The sequence below is a fragment of the Oncorhynchus mykiss genome, chromosome 22 (genome assembly GCF_057628025.1).
Source record: "Oncorhynchus mykiss isolate SJ-2025 chromosome 22, ASM5762802v1, whole genome shotgun sequence".
In the NCBI taxonomy this organism is placed as follows: domain Eukaryota; kingdom Metazoa; phylum Chordata; class Actinopteri; order Salmoniformes; family Salmonidae; genus Oncorhynchus; species Oncorhynchus mykiss.
Genome location: NC_143043.1, coordinates 33,008,362 through 33,025,513, shown reverse-complemented (window position 1 = coordinate 33,025,513; position 17,152 = coordinate 33,008,362). Strand labels below are relative to the sequence as shown.

Below are 17,152 nucleotides of genomic sequence, written 5' to 3'. Positions count from 1 at the left end.
TCGGGGTTCAAACAAGCAACCTTTCAGTTATTCTTAACCACTAGGCTACAAACCTCCCCTGACGGCTCAGGAAAGCATGCAGTTTATGATGTTACAGATTAAATAAGTTATGATGAACTTTACAGGGTGGTTAAATTGCAAGGTGATGAGCTTGATGCTGCTTTCCAATAGATATCTTATTCTGGTGACATGATGATCGATGCTTGGCTACTGTTTGACAAATAAAAATAATTGTCCATAATAATCTCATTATGTAGGCTATACCTGCATGGTAGGAGCTACCTCCCGAATTCGCTACACTGGTGTCAGAAGTGGGATGGCACCCATGAGAGCATCCAAGAGGCTGGTACACATGAGGGACTTGATATAGAGAAGTGTGGGGACACGCTCTCCCAAAGGGTGACACTGGCGCACTTTCAGAAACGTTTGTACCTAGCCTAGTACATCAAGAGGGTCAAACCACTTGGCGTAACGGTTAAGGTGTTGGCTTGACATTTCAGTAAGATGACGTGTAGAAATGTAATGTATAGAGTTGACACAGGATTCTAATGTAATGTATAGACTTGACAGGTTTCAAGGACAGAAAATAGTATGTTCTACACCAGGTATTCCCCAGGGGAACACGCAATGCCGTCGGGGGTACGCCAAATAAAATTTTGATTCACATTTTTTTATTTTTTTATTTGTTCGTTTAAAAAAAAAATGTTTTCACATTTTCAAACAGTCCATTTATATTTTCCAAACGGGCTATACATTTGGGTGAGGTTTTTTTCTCCCCTGAGTAGCCTCGTTTCACTGCCGAAAATACACTTAAACCATCTAGTGTTCAGAGAAATAACAGCACAATGTCAAAATATGGTAGTCTTGTAAAACAATTAACATCCAATCACATTAACCGTTACACTCTTGCAGGAATTCCACTAACAGTCCGTATGTAGCCAAATGTAGCTGCTGCTCATTCCGTTTGCTTGAAAATGGATAAATGGTTAAAAAAATTAAAGTATAAAAACAACAGATACCATTAATAAGAAGGGGCTAGAAGCGTCTTATATGGTGAGCTACCGAGTGGCTAGGACAGGCAAGCCCCATACTATTGTGGAGGATTTAATTATTCCTGCTGCCGCGAATACAGCTGGGACAATGCTGGGGGAAAAGGCCAAAACAACTATACAGACAATGCCTTCATCAAACAACACGGTTTCACGACGCATCAGTGACATGGCAGTAGATGCGTCGCATACAAGCCAGTGATTTCGATGCGTTACAGATGGATGAGTCAACAGACGTGGCAGGCCTGGCACAGCTCCTGGTATATGTCCGTTACATTTATGGGGGGTCAATTAAGGAAGACATCCTCTTCTGCAACCCACTGGAAACCAGGACAATAAGAGGATATTTTTAAAGTGCTGGACAGCTTTGTGACATCAAATGGACTTTGGTGGTCAAGATGTGTTGGTTTCTGTACTGATGGCGCAAAAGCAATGACAGGGAGACATAGTGGAGTGGTAATGTGCATGCCAACAGTTGCTCCCGACGCCACTTGGGTACACTGCAGCATCCACCGAGAGGCTCTTGCTGCCAAGGGAATGCCTGACAACTTGAAAGACGTTTTGGAAAAATTGTTAACTTTGTTAAAGCAAGGCCCCTGAACTCTCATGTATTTTCTGCACTATGCAATGATATGGGCGACCATGTAACGCTTTTACAACATACAGAAGTGCGCTGGTTATCAAGGGGAAAAGTATTGACACTTTTTTTTATTGAGAGACAAGCTTAAAGTTTTCTTTACTGACCATAATTTTCACTTGTCTGATCGCTTGCAAGATGACGAGTTTCTCACACAACTGTCCTATCTGGGTGATGTTTTTTCTCGCCTGAATGATCTGAATCTAGGATTACAGGGACTCTCCGCAACTATATTCAATGTGCAGGACAAAATTTAGGCTATGATTAAGAAGTTGGAGCTCTTCTCTATCTGCATTAACAAGGACAACACATAGGTCTTTCCATAATTGTATGATTTTTCTGTGTGCAAATGAACTCAAGCTTATGGACAATGAATGTCAAATGTGACACAGCGAAGCACCTGAGTGAGTTGGGTGCGCAATTACGCAGGTACTTTCCCGAAGCGGATTACACAAACAACTGGATTCCTTATCCCTTTCATGCCCTGCCTCAAGTCCACTTACCGATACCTGAACAAGAGATCCTCATCGTAATTGCAACAAGCGGTTCTGTAAAAATGTAATTTAATCAGAAGCCACTGACAGATTTCTAGATTTGGCTGCACTCAGAGTATCCTGCCTTGGCAAATCGCGCTGTTAAGACACTGATGCCCTTTGCAACCACATACCTATGTGAGAGTGGATTCTCTGGCCTCAGTAGCATGAAAACTAAAAACAGGCACAGACTGTGTGAAAAATGATCTAAGACGGAGACTCTATCCAATACAACCCAACATTGCAGAGTTATGTGCATCCTTTCAAGCACACCCTTCTCATTAACCTGTGGTGAGTTATTCACAATTTTCAATTAACAAATAAGCTTTTATATGTAAGATGGTTAAATAAAGAGCAAAATTATTGTTTATTATTATATTATTATTTGTGCCCTGGTCCTATAAGAGCTCTTTGTCACTTCCCACGAGCCGGATTGTGACAAAAACTCACACTCATTCTTATGTTTAAGAAATGTATCGTATAGTGTGTGTGTAGCAGGCTTACAATGATGGCAAAAAACAACATTTGAAGGTGCGCTGACCCTGGTGCTAGAGGGGGTACGCAGCTGGAGGTTGAATGTTTGAAGGGGATCTGGACCATAAAAAGTTTGGGAACCACTGTTCTACACAATATATTTATATCTGAATGTCTTGTACCATTTCAATGTCCTGAACACGCTTCTGGATGGTCCTTTATCTCCACTTAATCAATGGAGTGTTCTTTGAGGACGAACAAAGAAGGTGCGTTCCTCTGCCCAGGCGTTGCTGACTGATGATAGAACTTACAACTCCTGGATAGGTATTTTATGATGAGCTAACCACATATGTTATAGAAATCTGGTGCCCGATGACACAGTTGATGACGTAGCACATAACCATTGGTTGATGCAAGCAACGTCTGAGCAGGGGAACGCGACATGAGGATGGAGTGGATTGAGTGACAGTTGCCATACTCAGAGGGCTGTGGTCCAATTCTCTCCTCTTCTTGTAAGCTCAGTTCTCCACCACAAAACACCAGAACATAACAAAAAAAAGTATAAATGAGTTCACCTGCTTTTACACTATGATTTGACTGTTATATATGTTTCTTTTGAAAATATATTTAGAAAGGAATAGTTTCGCCATATTAAAACGAGAGTTCAGTTCACTTCACAGGGTTTACCTTAAAATTAGGGACACATGTAAATGAATCACTAATCACATTAAATAAATAATAGTCTTCAGGGCATAGTTTTTCAAGTGTTTTAATTCTGTAATCCTCTTTTTTGCAATACAGAATCAGATAAATTTGGCTGTTTTTGAGAAAACCATTCGATCTACTGGACAGGTTGTGGTACTACTTCTACACTGTCATAAGGAAACAGAGATGAGTACATAAATACATAAACTATATTAATAAGGGTACCTATATTAAAAATAATAAAGCCTGAAGATCACTTATGTTATAAGTAAGTACACACATTTATTTGACACATCTCAATATGACAACTGACCACATACCTATAATGCAGTCAATTTAACATATGAACTTTTGGTTTTCAGATGTAAGAATGTTTTTTAAACCTGTTCACCTTAATTACATTACATTTCTTTCTTGCATGCCTTTCACCTTTCTAAGTCCACCCTGAATCCACCCTTCCAGTGGGATTAAGATCATCCTGATTTTAGGCATCAAAACTATCCTAATCACCTTTGAAAAATGCAAAAACTACATTTAATCCTAAATGTCAGATTGGATGACCAAATCTGAACCCTACTGGGGTTTTTCAGTTTTGAAAACCCCAATTCTAACATTTAATCCTATCCGATTGTTGAAATCCGATCAGATAACTTTTGAAAACTGGGCCCAGAAATAACTTTGTCAAAGCGACTAAATAACTTTACAATGATGGTGAAAATGTGGGGAGATTTTAGGTAGTGGGTTCAAATCTTCCTAGAAGTCAGAAAAACATGCCATGGGACATGTGAAAAAGAAGCTTTTAGGCACTTTAGGAAGTTTTTAGTTATATTTCAAATCTGATTTATGAAATGTTCCATGTGGTTTATATTTAAATTAGGCTAGTAGTTCCTCCCTGTCGCTGACCCATCCTCCAGCACAGTAGGTGGCGGTAATGCACCATTAACGCTGGAGGCCAAACGTCGATTAATCCCACCGAAGAAGAACTGCTCATTGTCGCGCATGCGTTCCTCGATGTATGCCAAGGCACAAAAGTGGCGCTATATCGTTTCAACCTCTACTCAGGTAAGAATGTCCAATACCTTTTGTACAATTTTACGGTTAATTAGTCAAAGTTTCAACAACTAGCTATGGTGTACGACAGATGTCCACGGACTTCCTGTGTCTCCTGATATGTTTTAAAGTAAAAAAAGGCGACCACTTAGCAGTAAATGTTTAACCCGCCTGAGATTTTATTTATTTCTCATCCTCTTGCCTCTGCCCTCTCTTATTGTTTCGCGCTGTCTCTAATGGCGGACGTGAGGAGGTCCTGCTTGCTGACGGAAGAGGGGCACATTTTAGCCGTTGTTGAACATGTTATATTATTTGGAATAGATTTGGAATAGTGTTGTAAAAACGACATACGGAGAATGATTGTTTTTAGGTCTGTCAAGTATTTTCACACAAACAGGGCAGTTAGACATGTAACAGTATAGCGCCTCCCTTCGGCAAGTTGACTACGTCACGTGTATTTTCTTTGGTTGCACCGAATAGTTTCTGGGGTAACTTTCCAATTAAACGTTTACTTTACACAGTTATCTCAAATACAAGACATTTGTTTTGAGTGTTGTGAAAACAATGTCCACTGTATTGTGTTCGGAGCATGGTCGTTTTTTTCCTTCTATGTAGTGCTCTTGGATTTGTCGGTTACATGACTCGCCAGCACGTGTTACTAATAGTCGGAATAATTTATATTTTTTTCTGTAATAACAATGACACAGTCTGGTTGGCTCTCCTCCCTCCGGTTCGCCTCTAATCCATTCCTGCCAGCAGGGGTGGGTATAGCTACAGTTTGTAAGGAGGTAGGCTGTCATAGGGACAGCCGTGATTGGGCGTACAATTGGCTCAGCGTCGTCTGGGTTTGGCCAGGGTAGGCGGTCATTGTAAATAAGAATTTGTTCATAATTATCTTGCCTGCTTAAATGAAAATGTATTCTATATACGTAAATCCAAGATACTCCATTTAGTATGGTATTAATTTGTTACCATTTCGTATGATGCACTACATGACCAAAAGTATGTGGGCAACTGCTTGTTCAACTTCTTCTACACCCTTTGTGTGCGGTGTCATTGTAATGGTGAAACAGGAAAGGACCTTCCCCAAACTGTTTCCACAAAGTTGGAAGCACAGAATGGTCTCGAATGTCATTGTTTGCTGTGGCGTTAACATTTCCCTTCACTCGACCTAAGGGGTCTAGCCCGAACCAGGAAAAACAGCCTCAGACTATTACTCCTCCTCCACCAAATTTGACAGTTGGTACTATGCATTCGGGCTGGTAGCGTTCTCCTGACATCCGCCAAACCCAGATTCGTCCGTAGGACTGCCAGATGGTGAAGCGTGCGTCATCACTCCATAGAACGCTTGAACCTGGCCAACATCCTGTGAAATTGTAGAGCGCCAAATTCAAAAACAGAAATACTCATTATAAAAATTCATAAATATACAAGTGTTATACATCAGTTTAAAGATGAACTTCTTGTTAATCCAACCACTGTGTCAGATTTCAAAAAGGCTTTACGGCGAAAGCATACCATGTGATCATCTGAGAACAGCGCCCAGCAGACAAATCATTACAAACAGTAACCAGCCAAGTAGAGGAGTTACACAAGTCAGAAATGGAGATAAAATTAATCACTTACCTTTGATCTTCATATGGTTGCACTCACAAGACATTCATTTACTCAATAAATGTTTGTTTTGTTTGATAAAGTCTCTCTTAACCTGTAGTGATGCCCAGCCCGAGAACGGGACCGTTATCATCATCTGACACTAATTAGCATAATGCAACGGACATAAATCTTCCTAGAAAATCTTCCTATTCATGAAAATCACAAGTGAAATATATTGGAACACAGCTTAGCCTTTTGTTAATCACCCTGTCATCTCAGATTTTCAAAATATGCTTTACAGCCAACGCTAGACAAGCATTTGTGTAAGTTTATCATAGCCTAGCATTGCATTATGCCTTGCTAGCAGCAGGCAAACTTGTCACGGAAATCAGAAAAGCAATCAAATTAAATAATTTACCTTTGATGAACTTTGGATGTTTTCACTCACGAGACTCCCAGGTAGACAGCCAAAGTTCATTTTTTCCCAAAATATTATTTTTATATGCGAAATAGCTCCATTTGTTCTTCACGTTTGGCTGATGAATCACCCGGAAATTGCGGTCACCACAACGCCGAAAAATATTCGAAATTAGCTCCATAATATCGACAGAAACATGGCAAACCTTGTTTAGAATCCATCCTCAATGTGTTTTCTAATATCGATTCGATAATTTATCCGTCGGGACAATTCCTTTTTCTCTAGGACCGATTGGAGTAATGGCTACCTCTGCACTTTACGCGAGAATCTCTCTCGGAGCCACCATGTGACCACTTACGCAATGTGCCCCCATACGGCTATTCTTCAACAGAAATGCGTAAAACTACGTCACAATGCTGTAGACACCTTGGGGAATACGTAGAAAGCGTAAGCTCATTGATGGTACATTCACAGCCATATAGGGAGTCATTGGAACGCAGTGCTTTCAAAATCTGGGGCACTTCCGGATTGGATTTTTCTCAGGCTTTCGCCTGCAACATCAGTTCTGTTATACTCACAGACAATATCTTTACAGTTTTGGAAACGTTAGTGTTTTCTATCCAAAGCTGTCAATTATATGCATATTCTAGCATCTTTTCCTGACAAAATATCCAGTTTAAAACGGGAACGTTTTTTTTCCAAAAATGAAAATACTGCCCCCTAACACCAAGAGGTTACTATCCAAAAACCTCAGTTTTTTGTTCGCACGTTTTGTTCGATAATCCACAGGCTCAAACGCAGTAACAACAGGCAGACTACAAATCTAAATGGTATCCGTAAAGTTCGTAGAATCATGTCAAACGATGTTTTATAATCAATCCTCAGGTTTTTAGCCTAAATAATGGATAATATTTCAACCGGACAATAACGTCAATATAAAAGGTAAACAAGAAAGGCGCGCTTTCGGTCTTGTGCATAAAAAGTCTGTGGGCCACTGAATGGTCCACTCATTCAGTGGTCTTACTCCCTCATTTTTCAGAATACAAGCCTGAAACCATTTCTAAAGACTGACATCTAGTGGAAGCCATGGGAAGTGCAATTTGACTCCTAAGTTAATGGATACTAATGGCATTCAATAGAAAACTACAAACATTAAAAAAAAGTTCACTTCCTGGATGGATTCTTATCAGGTTTTCGCCTGCGAAATCAGTTCTGTTATACTCACAGACATTATTTGAACAGTTTTGGAAACGTTAGTGTTTTCTATCCAAATCTACCAATTATATGCATATCCTAGCTTCTGGGCCTTAGTAGCAGGCAGTTTACTTTGGGCATGTTTTTCATCCGGAAGTGAAAATCGTGCCCCCTACCCTAGTGAAGTTAAGTTCTGCCTGTGTTGAGCACAAGGAGCTGTGGGCTTCTGCTATGGACCTCTGCAGATAGGCGGACAGTTTGCTCCGGTGTGTTAGTGTGTCATGCAGGAAGCCACAGAAGCGGATAACAGCCTCCCTCGCAGTACTGGCCTTGGCCTGCTAGACACATCAGACATTTTGGGCATCAGCACATTGAATCTTAAATAGATAAAGAACAAAGACATACAAATAGTAAATTGCTGTCCAAAAAACCTATATTAGATATGACACATTTTATCCGTGCATAAATCATGGAAACATGGTACCAATTGTAACCGTGTATGTTGTTATTTACTGGACATTACATATTGATGATGACTTTTGGAGTACTTAGCATAGCAATCTAAAGCCAGTACCTGTTCCAGGTGCTGGACAAGCCCCTGGTAACCTCGCAGGATGTGTTCCAGTGCACGCAGTAGGTGTCCTACCCATTGGGTCCCGCCAATTCTGGTGGGCACCAGTGGTGTGCCCAAGAGCCTGGAAGCTGTTTACCAGTTTTGCCCGGTTCAGTGGACTGGTGTGGTAGGTGTAGAGCCCACTGAGGAGGTCTTCTACTTTCAGAAACATCAAATCAAATTTTATTTGTTACATACTAGAAGTCAATCGATTTAATTGGAATGGCCGATTAATTAGGGTCGATTTCAAGTTTTCATAACAATCGAAATCGGTATTTTTGGGCATTGATTTTGCAGATAAAAAAAAAAAAAAAAAAAAAAAAAAATATATATATATATATATATATATATATATAATTTTATTTTTTATACCTTTTATTTAACTAGGCAAGTCAGTTAACCTCTCTGATCTACCCATCCCGGATCCGGTATCGTGAATACAGACTCAAGCTCATTACCATTACGCAACATTAACTATTCATGAAAATCGCAAATTAAATGAAATAAATATGCTAGCTCTCAAGCTTAGCCATTTGTTAACAACACTGTCATCTCAGATTTTCAAAATATGCTTCTCAACCATAGGAAAACAATCATTTGTGTAACAGTAGCTAGCTAGCGTAGCATTTAGCGTTAGCATTATCGTTAGCATTTAGCAGGCAACACTTTCACAAAAACCAGAAAAGCATTCAAATAAAATAATTTACCTTTGAAGAACTTCAGATGTTTTCAATGAGGAGACTCTGTTAGATAGCAAATGTTCAGTTTTTCCTGAAAGATTATTTGTTTAGGAGAAATCGCTCCGTTTGGCTACAAAAAAAAAACGAAAATCCAGTCATCAATTACGCCAAACTTTTTTCCAAATTAACTCCATAATATCGACTGAAACATGTCAAACGTTGTTTAGAACCAATCCTCAAGGTGTTTTTCACATTTCTCTTCGATGATATATCCTTCGTGGAAGTGTGCGTTCCGTTCTGAATCCCAGGACAAAATGACCGCAACTGGAGATTACGCACAAATTTAGACAAAGGCCACCGGGCGGACCCCTGGAAAATGTAGTCTCTTATGGCCAATCTTCCAATGATATGCCTACAAACACGTCACAATGCTGCAGACATCTTGAAGAAACCACAGAAAGCACATGGTCGTTCCTGCTGCATTCACAGCCATATAAGGAGACATTTGAAAACAGAGCTTCAGAGATTCTGCTCATTTCCTGTTTGACGTTTCATCTTGGTTTCGCCTGTAGAATGAGTTCTGTGGCACTCACAGATAATATCTTTGTAGTTTTGGAAACGTTAGACTGTGTTCTTTCCAAAGCTGTCAATTCTATGCATAGTCGAGCATCTTTTCGTGACAAAATATTGCGCTTAAAACGGGCACGTTTTTTTATCCAAAAATGAAATAGCGCCCCTATAGGCTTAACAGGTTAAGAACACATTCTTTGTTTCAATGACAGCCTAGGAACGGGGGGTTAACTGCCTTGTTCAGGGGCAGAACAACAGATTTTCACCTTGTCAGCTCGGGGGATCCAATCTTGCAACCATACAGTTAACTAGTCCAATGCAATAATGGCCTGCCTCTCTCACGTTGCACTCCACAAGGAGACTGACTGCCTGTTACGCGAATGCAGTAAGCCAAGGTAAGTTGCTAGCTAGCATTAAACTTATCTTATAAAAAACAATCAATCCTAATAACTAGTTAACTACACATGGTTGATGATATTATTAGATATTATCTAGCGTGTCCTGCGTTGCATATAATCTGGTTTAGCATACAAGTATCTGTCCGAGCGGTGGTAGCAGAAGCAGGCGCGTAAACATTAATTCAAACAGCACTTTCGTGCATTTTGCCAGCAGCTCTTCGTTGTGCGTCAAGCATTGCGCTGTTTATGACTTCAAGCCTATCAACTCCCGAGATGAGGCTAGTGTAACCAAAGTGAAATGGCTAGCTAGTTAGCGCACGCTAACTAGAGGGACGGAAGCTATACTGTTACACTGGCAGTACTAAAGTGCCTATAAGAACATCCAATAGTCAAAAGGTTAATGAAATACAAGTGGTATAGAGGGAAATAGTCCTATAATTCCTATAATAACTGCAACCTAAAACTTCTTATCTGGGGAATAAGGAACCACCAGCTTTCATATGTTCTGAGCGAGGAACTTAAACGTTAGCTTTCTTACATAGCACATATTGCACTTTTACTTCCTTCTCCAACACTTTGTTTTTGCATTATTTAAACCAAATTGAACATGTTTCATTATTTACTTGAGGCTAAATGGATTTTATTGATGTATTATATTAAGTTAAAATAAGTGTTCATTCAGTATTGTTGTAATTGTCATTATTACAACAACAAAAACATTTTACAAAAAAAATCGCCCGATTAATCGGTATCGGCTTTTTTGGTCCTCCAATAATCGGTATCGGCGTTGAAAAATCATAATCGGTCGACCTCTATCACATACACGGTTAGCAGATGTTAATGCGAGTGCAGCGAAATGCTTGTGCTTCTAGACAATACAGTAATAACCAACGTGTCATCTAACCTTACAATTACACAACTACTACCATATACACACTACTACCATATACACACAAGTGTAAAGGGATAAAGAATATGTACATAAAGATGTATGAATGAGTGATGGTACGGCATAGGCAAGATGCAGTAGATGGTATCGAGTACAGTATATCCATATGAGATGAGTAATGTAGGGTATGTAAACATTATATTAAGTGGCATTGTTTAACCTTTCTGATCTCCCCATCCCGGATCCGGGTTCGTGAATACAGACTCAAGCTCATTACCATAACGCAACGTTAACTATTCATGAAAATCGCAAATGAAATGAAATAAATATGCTAGCTCTCAAGCTTAGCCTTTTGTTAACAACACTGTCATCTCAGATTTTCAAAATATGCTTCTCAACCATTGCAAAACAAGCATTTGTGTAACAGTATTGATGGCTAACGTAGCATTTAGCATTAGCATTCAGCTGGCAACATTTACACAAAAAAACAGAAAAGCATTCAAAAAAATCATTTACCTTTGAAGAACTTCAGATGTTTTCAATGAGGAGACTCTCAGATAGCAAATGTTCAGTTTTTCCTGAAAGATTATTTGTTTAGGAGAAATCGCTCCGTTTTCTGCGTCACGTTTAGCTATGAAAAAACCCCTGTATCCAGGATTGTGTAAATCTATCAGCAAGCTCATTAGCATAACACAACGTTAACTATTTATGAAAATCGCAAATGAAATGAAATAAATATGCCATCTCTCAAGCTTAGCCTTTTGTAAACAACACTGTCATCTCAGATTTTCAAAATATGCTTCTCAACCATAGGAAAACAATCATTTGTGTAAAAGTAGCTAGCTAGAGTTAGCATTTCGCGTTAGCATTTAGCGTTAGCATTAGCGTTAGCATCCAGCACGCAACATTAACAAAAACATAAAAGCCTTCAAATAAAATCATTTACCTTTGAAGAACTTCTGATGTTTTCAATGAGGATACTCTCAGTTAGATAGCAGATGCTCAGTTTTTCCAAAAAGATTCCTTGTGTATTAGAAATAGCTCCGTTTTATACATCACATTTGGCTACCAAAAAAAATCCATAAATTCAGTCCTCAAAACGCAAACTTTTTTCCAAATTAACTCCATAATATCGACTGAAAACATGGCAAACGTTGTTTAGAATCAATCCTCAAGGTGTTTTTCACATATCTCTTCATTGATACATCGTTCTTGGAAACATGCTTTCTCTCCTGAATCCCAGGAGAAAATGCCTGCACCTGAAGATTACGCACAAATTTAGACAAAGGACACCGGGCGGACCTCTGGAAAATGTAGTCTCTTATGGCCAATCTTCCAATGATATGCCTACAAATACGTCACAATGCTGCTAAGACCTTGGGCGAACGACAGAAAGTGTAGGCTCATTCCTTGCGCAATCACAGCCATATAAGGAGAGAATGGAAAACAGAGCTTCAGAAATTCTGCTAATTCCTGGGTGATGCATCATCTTGGTTTCGCCTGTAGAATGAGTTCTGGGGCACTTACAGACAAAATCTTTGCAGATTCTGAAACTTCAGAGTGTTTTCTTTCCAAAACTGTCAAGAATATGCATAGTCGAGCATCTTTTCGTGACAAAATATCGCGCTTAAAACGGGAACGTTTTTTATCCAAAAATGAAATAGCGCCCCTAGAGCTCTAAGAGGTTTTAAAGTGGCAAGAGATACATTTTTTCCATCAATTTCCATTATTAAAGTGAGCTGGTGTTGAGTCAGTATGTTGGCAGCAGCCACTCAATGTTAGTGGTGGCTGTTTAACAGTCTGATGGCCTTGAGATTGAAAAACAGCTTCTGTCTCTCGGTCCCTGCTTTGATGCACCTGTACTGACCTCGCCTTCTGGATGATAGCGGGGTGAACAGGCAGTGGCTCAGGTGGTTGTTGTCCTTGATGATCTTTATGGCAAATTGGAGTGGGTCTAAGGTGCCGGGTAGGGTGGAGGTGATATGGTGATTGACTAGTCTCTCAAAGCACTTCATGATGGCGGAAGTGAGTGCTACAGGGCGGTAGTCGTTTAGCTCAGTTACCTTAGCTTTCTTGGGAACAGGAACAATGGTGGCCCTCTTGAAGCATGTGGGAACAGGAGTCTGGGTTAAGGATTGATTGAATATGTCCGTAAACACACCAGCCAGCTGGTCTGCGCATGCTCTGAGGACGCGGCTGGGGCTGCTGTCTGGGCCTCTGCAGCCTTGCGAGGGTTAACACGTTTAAATGTTTTACTCACGTTGGCTGCAGTGAAGGAGAGTCCGCAGGTTTTGGTAGCGGGCCGTGTCAGTGGCACTGTATTGTCCTCAAAGCGAGCAAAGACGTTTAGTCTGTCTTGGAGCAAGACATCCTGGTCCGCGACAGGTTTTTCTTTTTTTTTTTGTAATCCGTGATTGACTGTAGACCCTGCCTTGTGTCTGAGACGTTTAACTGCAACTCTACTTTGTCTCTATATACTGATGTTTATCTTGTTTGATTGCCTTGCGGAGGGAATAGCTACACTGTTTGTATTCGGTCATGTTTCTGGTCACCTTGCCCTGGTGAAAAGCAGTGGTTTTCAGTTTCGCGCGAATGCTACCATCAATCCACGGTTTCTGGTTTGGGAATGTTTTAATAGACGCTGTGGGTACGACATCGCCAATGCACTTTCTAATGAACTCGCTCACTGAATCAGCGTATTCGTCAATGTTGTTGTTGGACGCAATGCGGAACATATCTCAATCCACGTGATAGAAGCAGTCTGTTCCTAGAGCGATCATCACTTTGGACTGGATGGCATCAAAAGTTCATTCCAAGGCGGTGTGCCATACAGTGGATGGCGATGATGTAGGCCCCGCCCCCCTTCAGCATGATGACCACACCGTTCTTGACTCTGGTCATCACAGCAGCTCCATCTGTTCCCAGAGCGACCAACTTGCTCCCCCAATCCTCACACACTCCCTCCATGATGGCACTGATGGCGTTGCTTATGTGTTCCGCGTCTGCTTTCTCGACCGACTTGATGCCGACTTTCTCGATCTTGGCCTTGTGACAGAATCTGACTAACTCCTCCTCTTTCACAAAACTGTCTGTGGAGCCATCTGACATGGAGAAAAAGTTGGTGTTTTTCAGATTGTCTTTGTTTCTCTCCACCTCTGCAATATGGTGCATAAACTCTGGCATGCTTCTCATTTCTATATGGTGAGCCCACAGCGATTCCTATTTTTTTTTCATGCAAAAATCAAACAAAATTAATTAGATATTCAATCATGTTATCCAATATAGCTGGCAGTTGATTGTGCTAAATTAGCCTTCTACCCTTTTGTTTACTTAAGGATCAACACTATAAGGCTGATAAAGTAAATTGTGTCACAATGCTTTAAAATGTAAACAGCATCTGGAGACAAACATTAAAATAGAATGTTACAGAGCCACAGGAAAGCATGGAGATCCATGTCAGCATCAGTAGGCCTATAATTTTATGTTATTTATACACTATTTTGAGGTGAACCAAAGCTTATCAAGAGCTGAGAAATAACCTACAATACTGGACCACGTCTGCTAAATAGACTTGAAAAAACGACCTACAAAAGTACTAGTCTAGCTACAAGAGTAACAACATTTTCTCTTACTCGCACATCCACTGGAAGTCAGAAAGTGGTCTCGCCTTCTTGCCAATGACATGTACAGTCCTAAACAGTACCTTCGTGTTGGTCTGCTCTGACACTGCCATTAGCACCATCACAGAGGGTGTCAAGGGGGGGCTCCGATTGATTGCCTGCGTGTCTGTGTCCCTGGCTCAATGTGACACTTGCTGTGTTCATGTTCACAAATGTTCTCCAGCTTAATTTCCGTGTTTTATTTCCGATGACAAATTAGTTGTTTATGCTTTTATCTTTAGCGTACTTGCGACACCACACAGAACAACTCATCGCCTCGGCATCATACTGTAGCCAGCCTCTTGAAACTCCATCTCCATTTCTCACAAAACATTATTTTTTTTACGTGAATTGTCCTCCTTTTCGTCGGTGGGTTTTTGTTCCAAAGGTTGGCTTACTCCAGGTAAATGTTGCCACATAACAGCTATTTAATTAACAATATCTAGCAGCAGACCTGTGACAAGTGAGCGATGTTGAGTAGCTGATGCCCTGTACAGTAAACAGTGCTGCGAAACTAGGAGCACTAGAGGCGGTCTGTGGCTGGCAAACATGAGTAATTTCCTCCTAACCATCATGCCAGATATTTTATGTGACTTTTGGTAAAAATATTTACCTGTCAGTGCTGTGGAAAGCCTTCTGAGATTTTCTCGCCAAATGGAAAATTTACCCGCATTTGGCTCTTGACGGGTGTTCATTTCGGACCCTGCTTGTATGTGTATGTATAGTGGATGTTATGAGTTACAATTAGTATGATATGTTTCGAATTTCAAAAATTACATGGTGTTACAAGTTTTTCAAAAAGTATATGTTACGAATTCCAATTTGTTGTGTCCGACATTGGCTTGGTGGCTAATGCTAGCTAGCTGGCTAACGTTAGCTAGGCTAGGGGTTAAAGTTAAGATGAGGGTTACATTCAGGAGTTAGGATTAGGGGAAGACAACTACAAAATCCAGATCATTCTGTTTCAAAATTGCTAAAGTTGTTCAAGATGAGATTCAACACGCAACCCATCCATCCCAACCAACCACCATCCTTTCGTTTTTGCCTGAAGTAACCTTATGTCTTATGTAACTTACTTACTTACTGACTTCATTGTCCCCATGGGGAAATTTTGTTGCAGTGTCATGTACACATTTAAAGTGCCGTTTAAATACAAAACAAGATTGACAATACAACTTTCATAAGTTACGCACCAATAAAAATAATAACAGTAAGAAATATGAAATACATTTTTAAAAATTAAAGAAGAAAAGACTAGCCTGCTTGCCTTACGGGATCAATGGGAACATTCGCCCGAGCTATTTAGGAGGGATATCACATCTGGCACATATGATTGTCTCGTTCTGTTTTTCCTGCTGAGGGGTGCCCTATACCTGCGCCCAGAGGGGAGTAATTCAAAGTCCAGGTACAGGGGGTGGCTTGGGTCTAAAATGATTTTGTAAGCCTTACAGAGGGTCCTGACCTTAAAGATCTCATCCAGGCCTGTCTGTTTGACTCCAAGTACCTTGCTTGCTGTGGTAATAATCCTTCTCAGCATGTTTCTCTGGCTGACAGTGGCATTGCCAAACCAACAAACAATACAAGAAGTTAAAATACTCTCAAAGGATTTGTAAAACAGAGTCAATATAGTACAGTCTATATTAAAAGAGCCCAACTTTTTTTAGAAAGTACAGTCTCTGTTGGCTCTTTTTGTAGGTCAGGGCTGTACATTAAACTCCACTGAAGCTTATTGTCCAAAAGGACACCCAGATATTTATATTCCTCTACAATTGGTAACTATACCAAACGTAACACATCCAACTAATTTGAGTGTTCCGGATTTACATTTACTAGGTTACGTCTAGTCTGAGACCAGGCTGAATTACATTTTATGAGCTCCATCAGCTATTTGTCAACTAGGCTAACATTTTATTCTTCACTTGGATGACACCAGTGTCTCCTAAACTCATCCCTAGTTGCAGGTGTAATGTTTGAAATGAGAAAATAATGCTATTTATTGAACCTTTTTGTGAACTTGGCAAGCAAGTTAAGAACACATTCTTATTTACAATGATGGCCAAACCCGGACGGTGCTGGGCCAATTGTGCGCCTCCCAATCACGGCCGGCTGTGATACAGCCTGGATTCGAACCAGGGTGTCTATAGTGACGCCTATAGTGCCTTAGACCGTTGCGCCACTCGGGAGCCCTTAAGGTAAATTCATTTTTGCTGTGAACAAAGTAATCCAGCAATGATACGCCTCCATCTTGTTTATTTCAGATTTTTCTCTTATTGGTCAAAACATGTGGGCATTGGTCAAAACATGTGGGTGTCCTGTTCAGACTTAAAAAGTTTGTATGCATACTTAAACTTTTTCTGAACTAATTTCACTCGTGCAAAAGAGGGAGGCTTGCACAGCTGGTGCTAGCACATGCGCAGATCAAATACACCACAAACTCCAATTAATGTTCACGTGTCCTTATAATTCAAAATATTGCTAAAAACAATCAATGACCGTACACCAATTTTGAATATAAGCAGCGTAAGATGTTTGTGACTAATGCCATTCGCTACCCAAGTATAGCAAGGCACCCTTTACTGGCTCAAACAGTTGTCCAATCAGTTTAGTAAACTTTTGGGATTTTTTTTTGACCAGATACAATGCTATTTCACAGTGAAACAAATTAACTGACTTTCAGCATGATTATA

The 17,152-nt window shown here is 40.2% G+C and overlaps 1 protein-coding gene across 3 annotated transcripts in view; it reads left to right on the top strand.

Annotated features, from left to right (window-relative positions):
• The first annotated feature begins 4,368 nt into the window (after positions 1-4,368).
• LOC110501685 (M-phase phosphoprotein 8) overlaps positions 4,369-17,152 on the top strand; it is a 29,332-nt gene continuing 16,548 nt past the window's right edge. For 2 of the 3 annotated variants that reach the window (XM_090215883.1, XM_090215882.1), the window contains exon 1: positions 4,369-4,460. Coding sequence is in view for 1 of the 3 variants with exons in the window: in XM_021579417.3 (XP_021435092.2) it covers positions 4,398-4,460 (63 nt within the window). In the remaining 2 variants the exon portion in view is untranslated. The remainder of the gene's footprint in view (positions 4,461-17,152) is intronic. The other variant, XM_021579417.3, reaches the window with a different exon arrangement.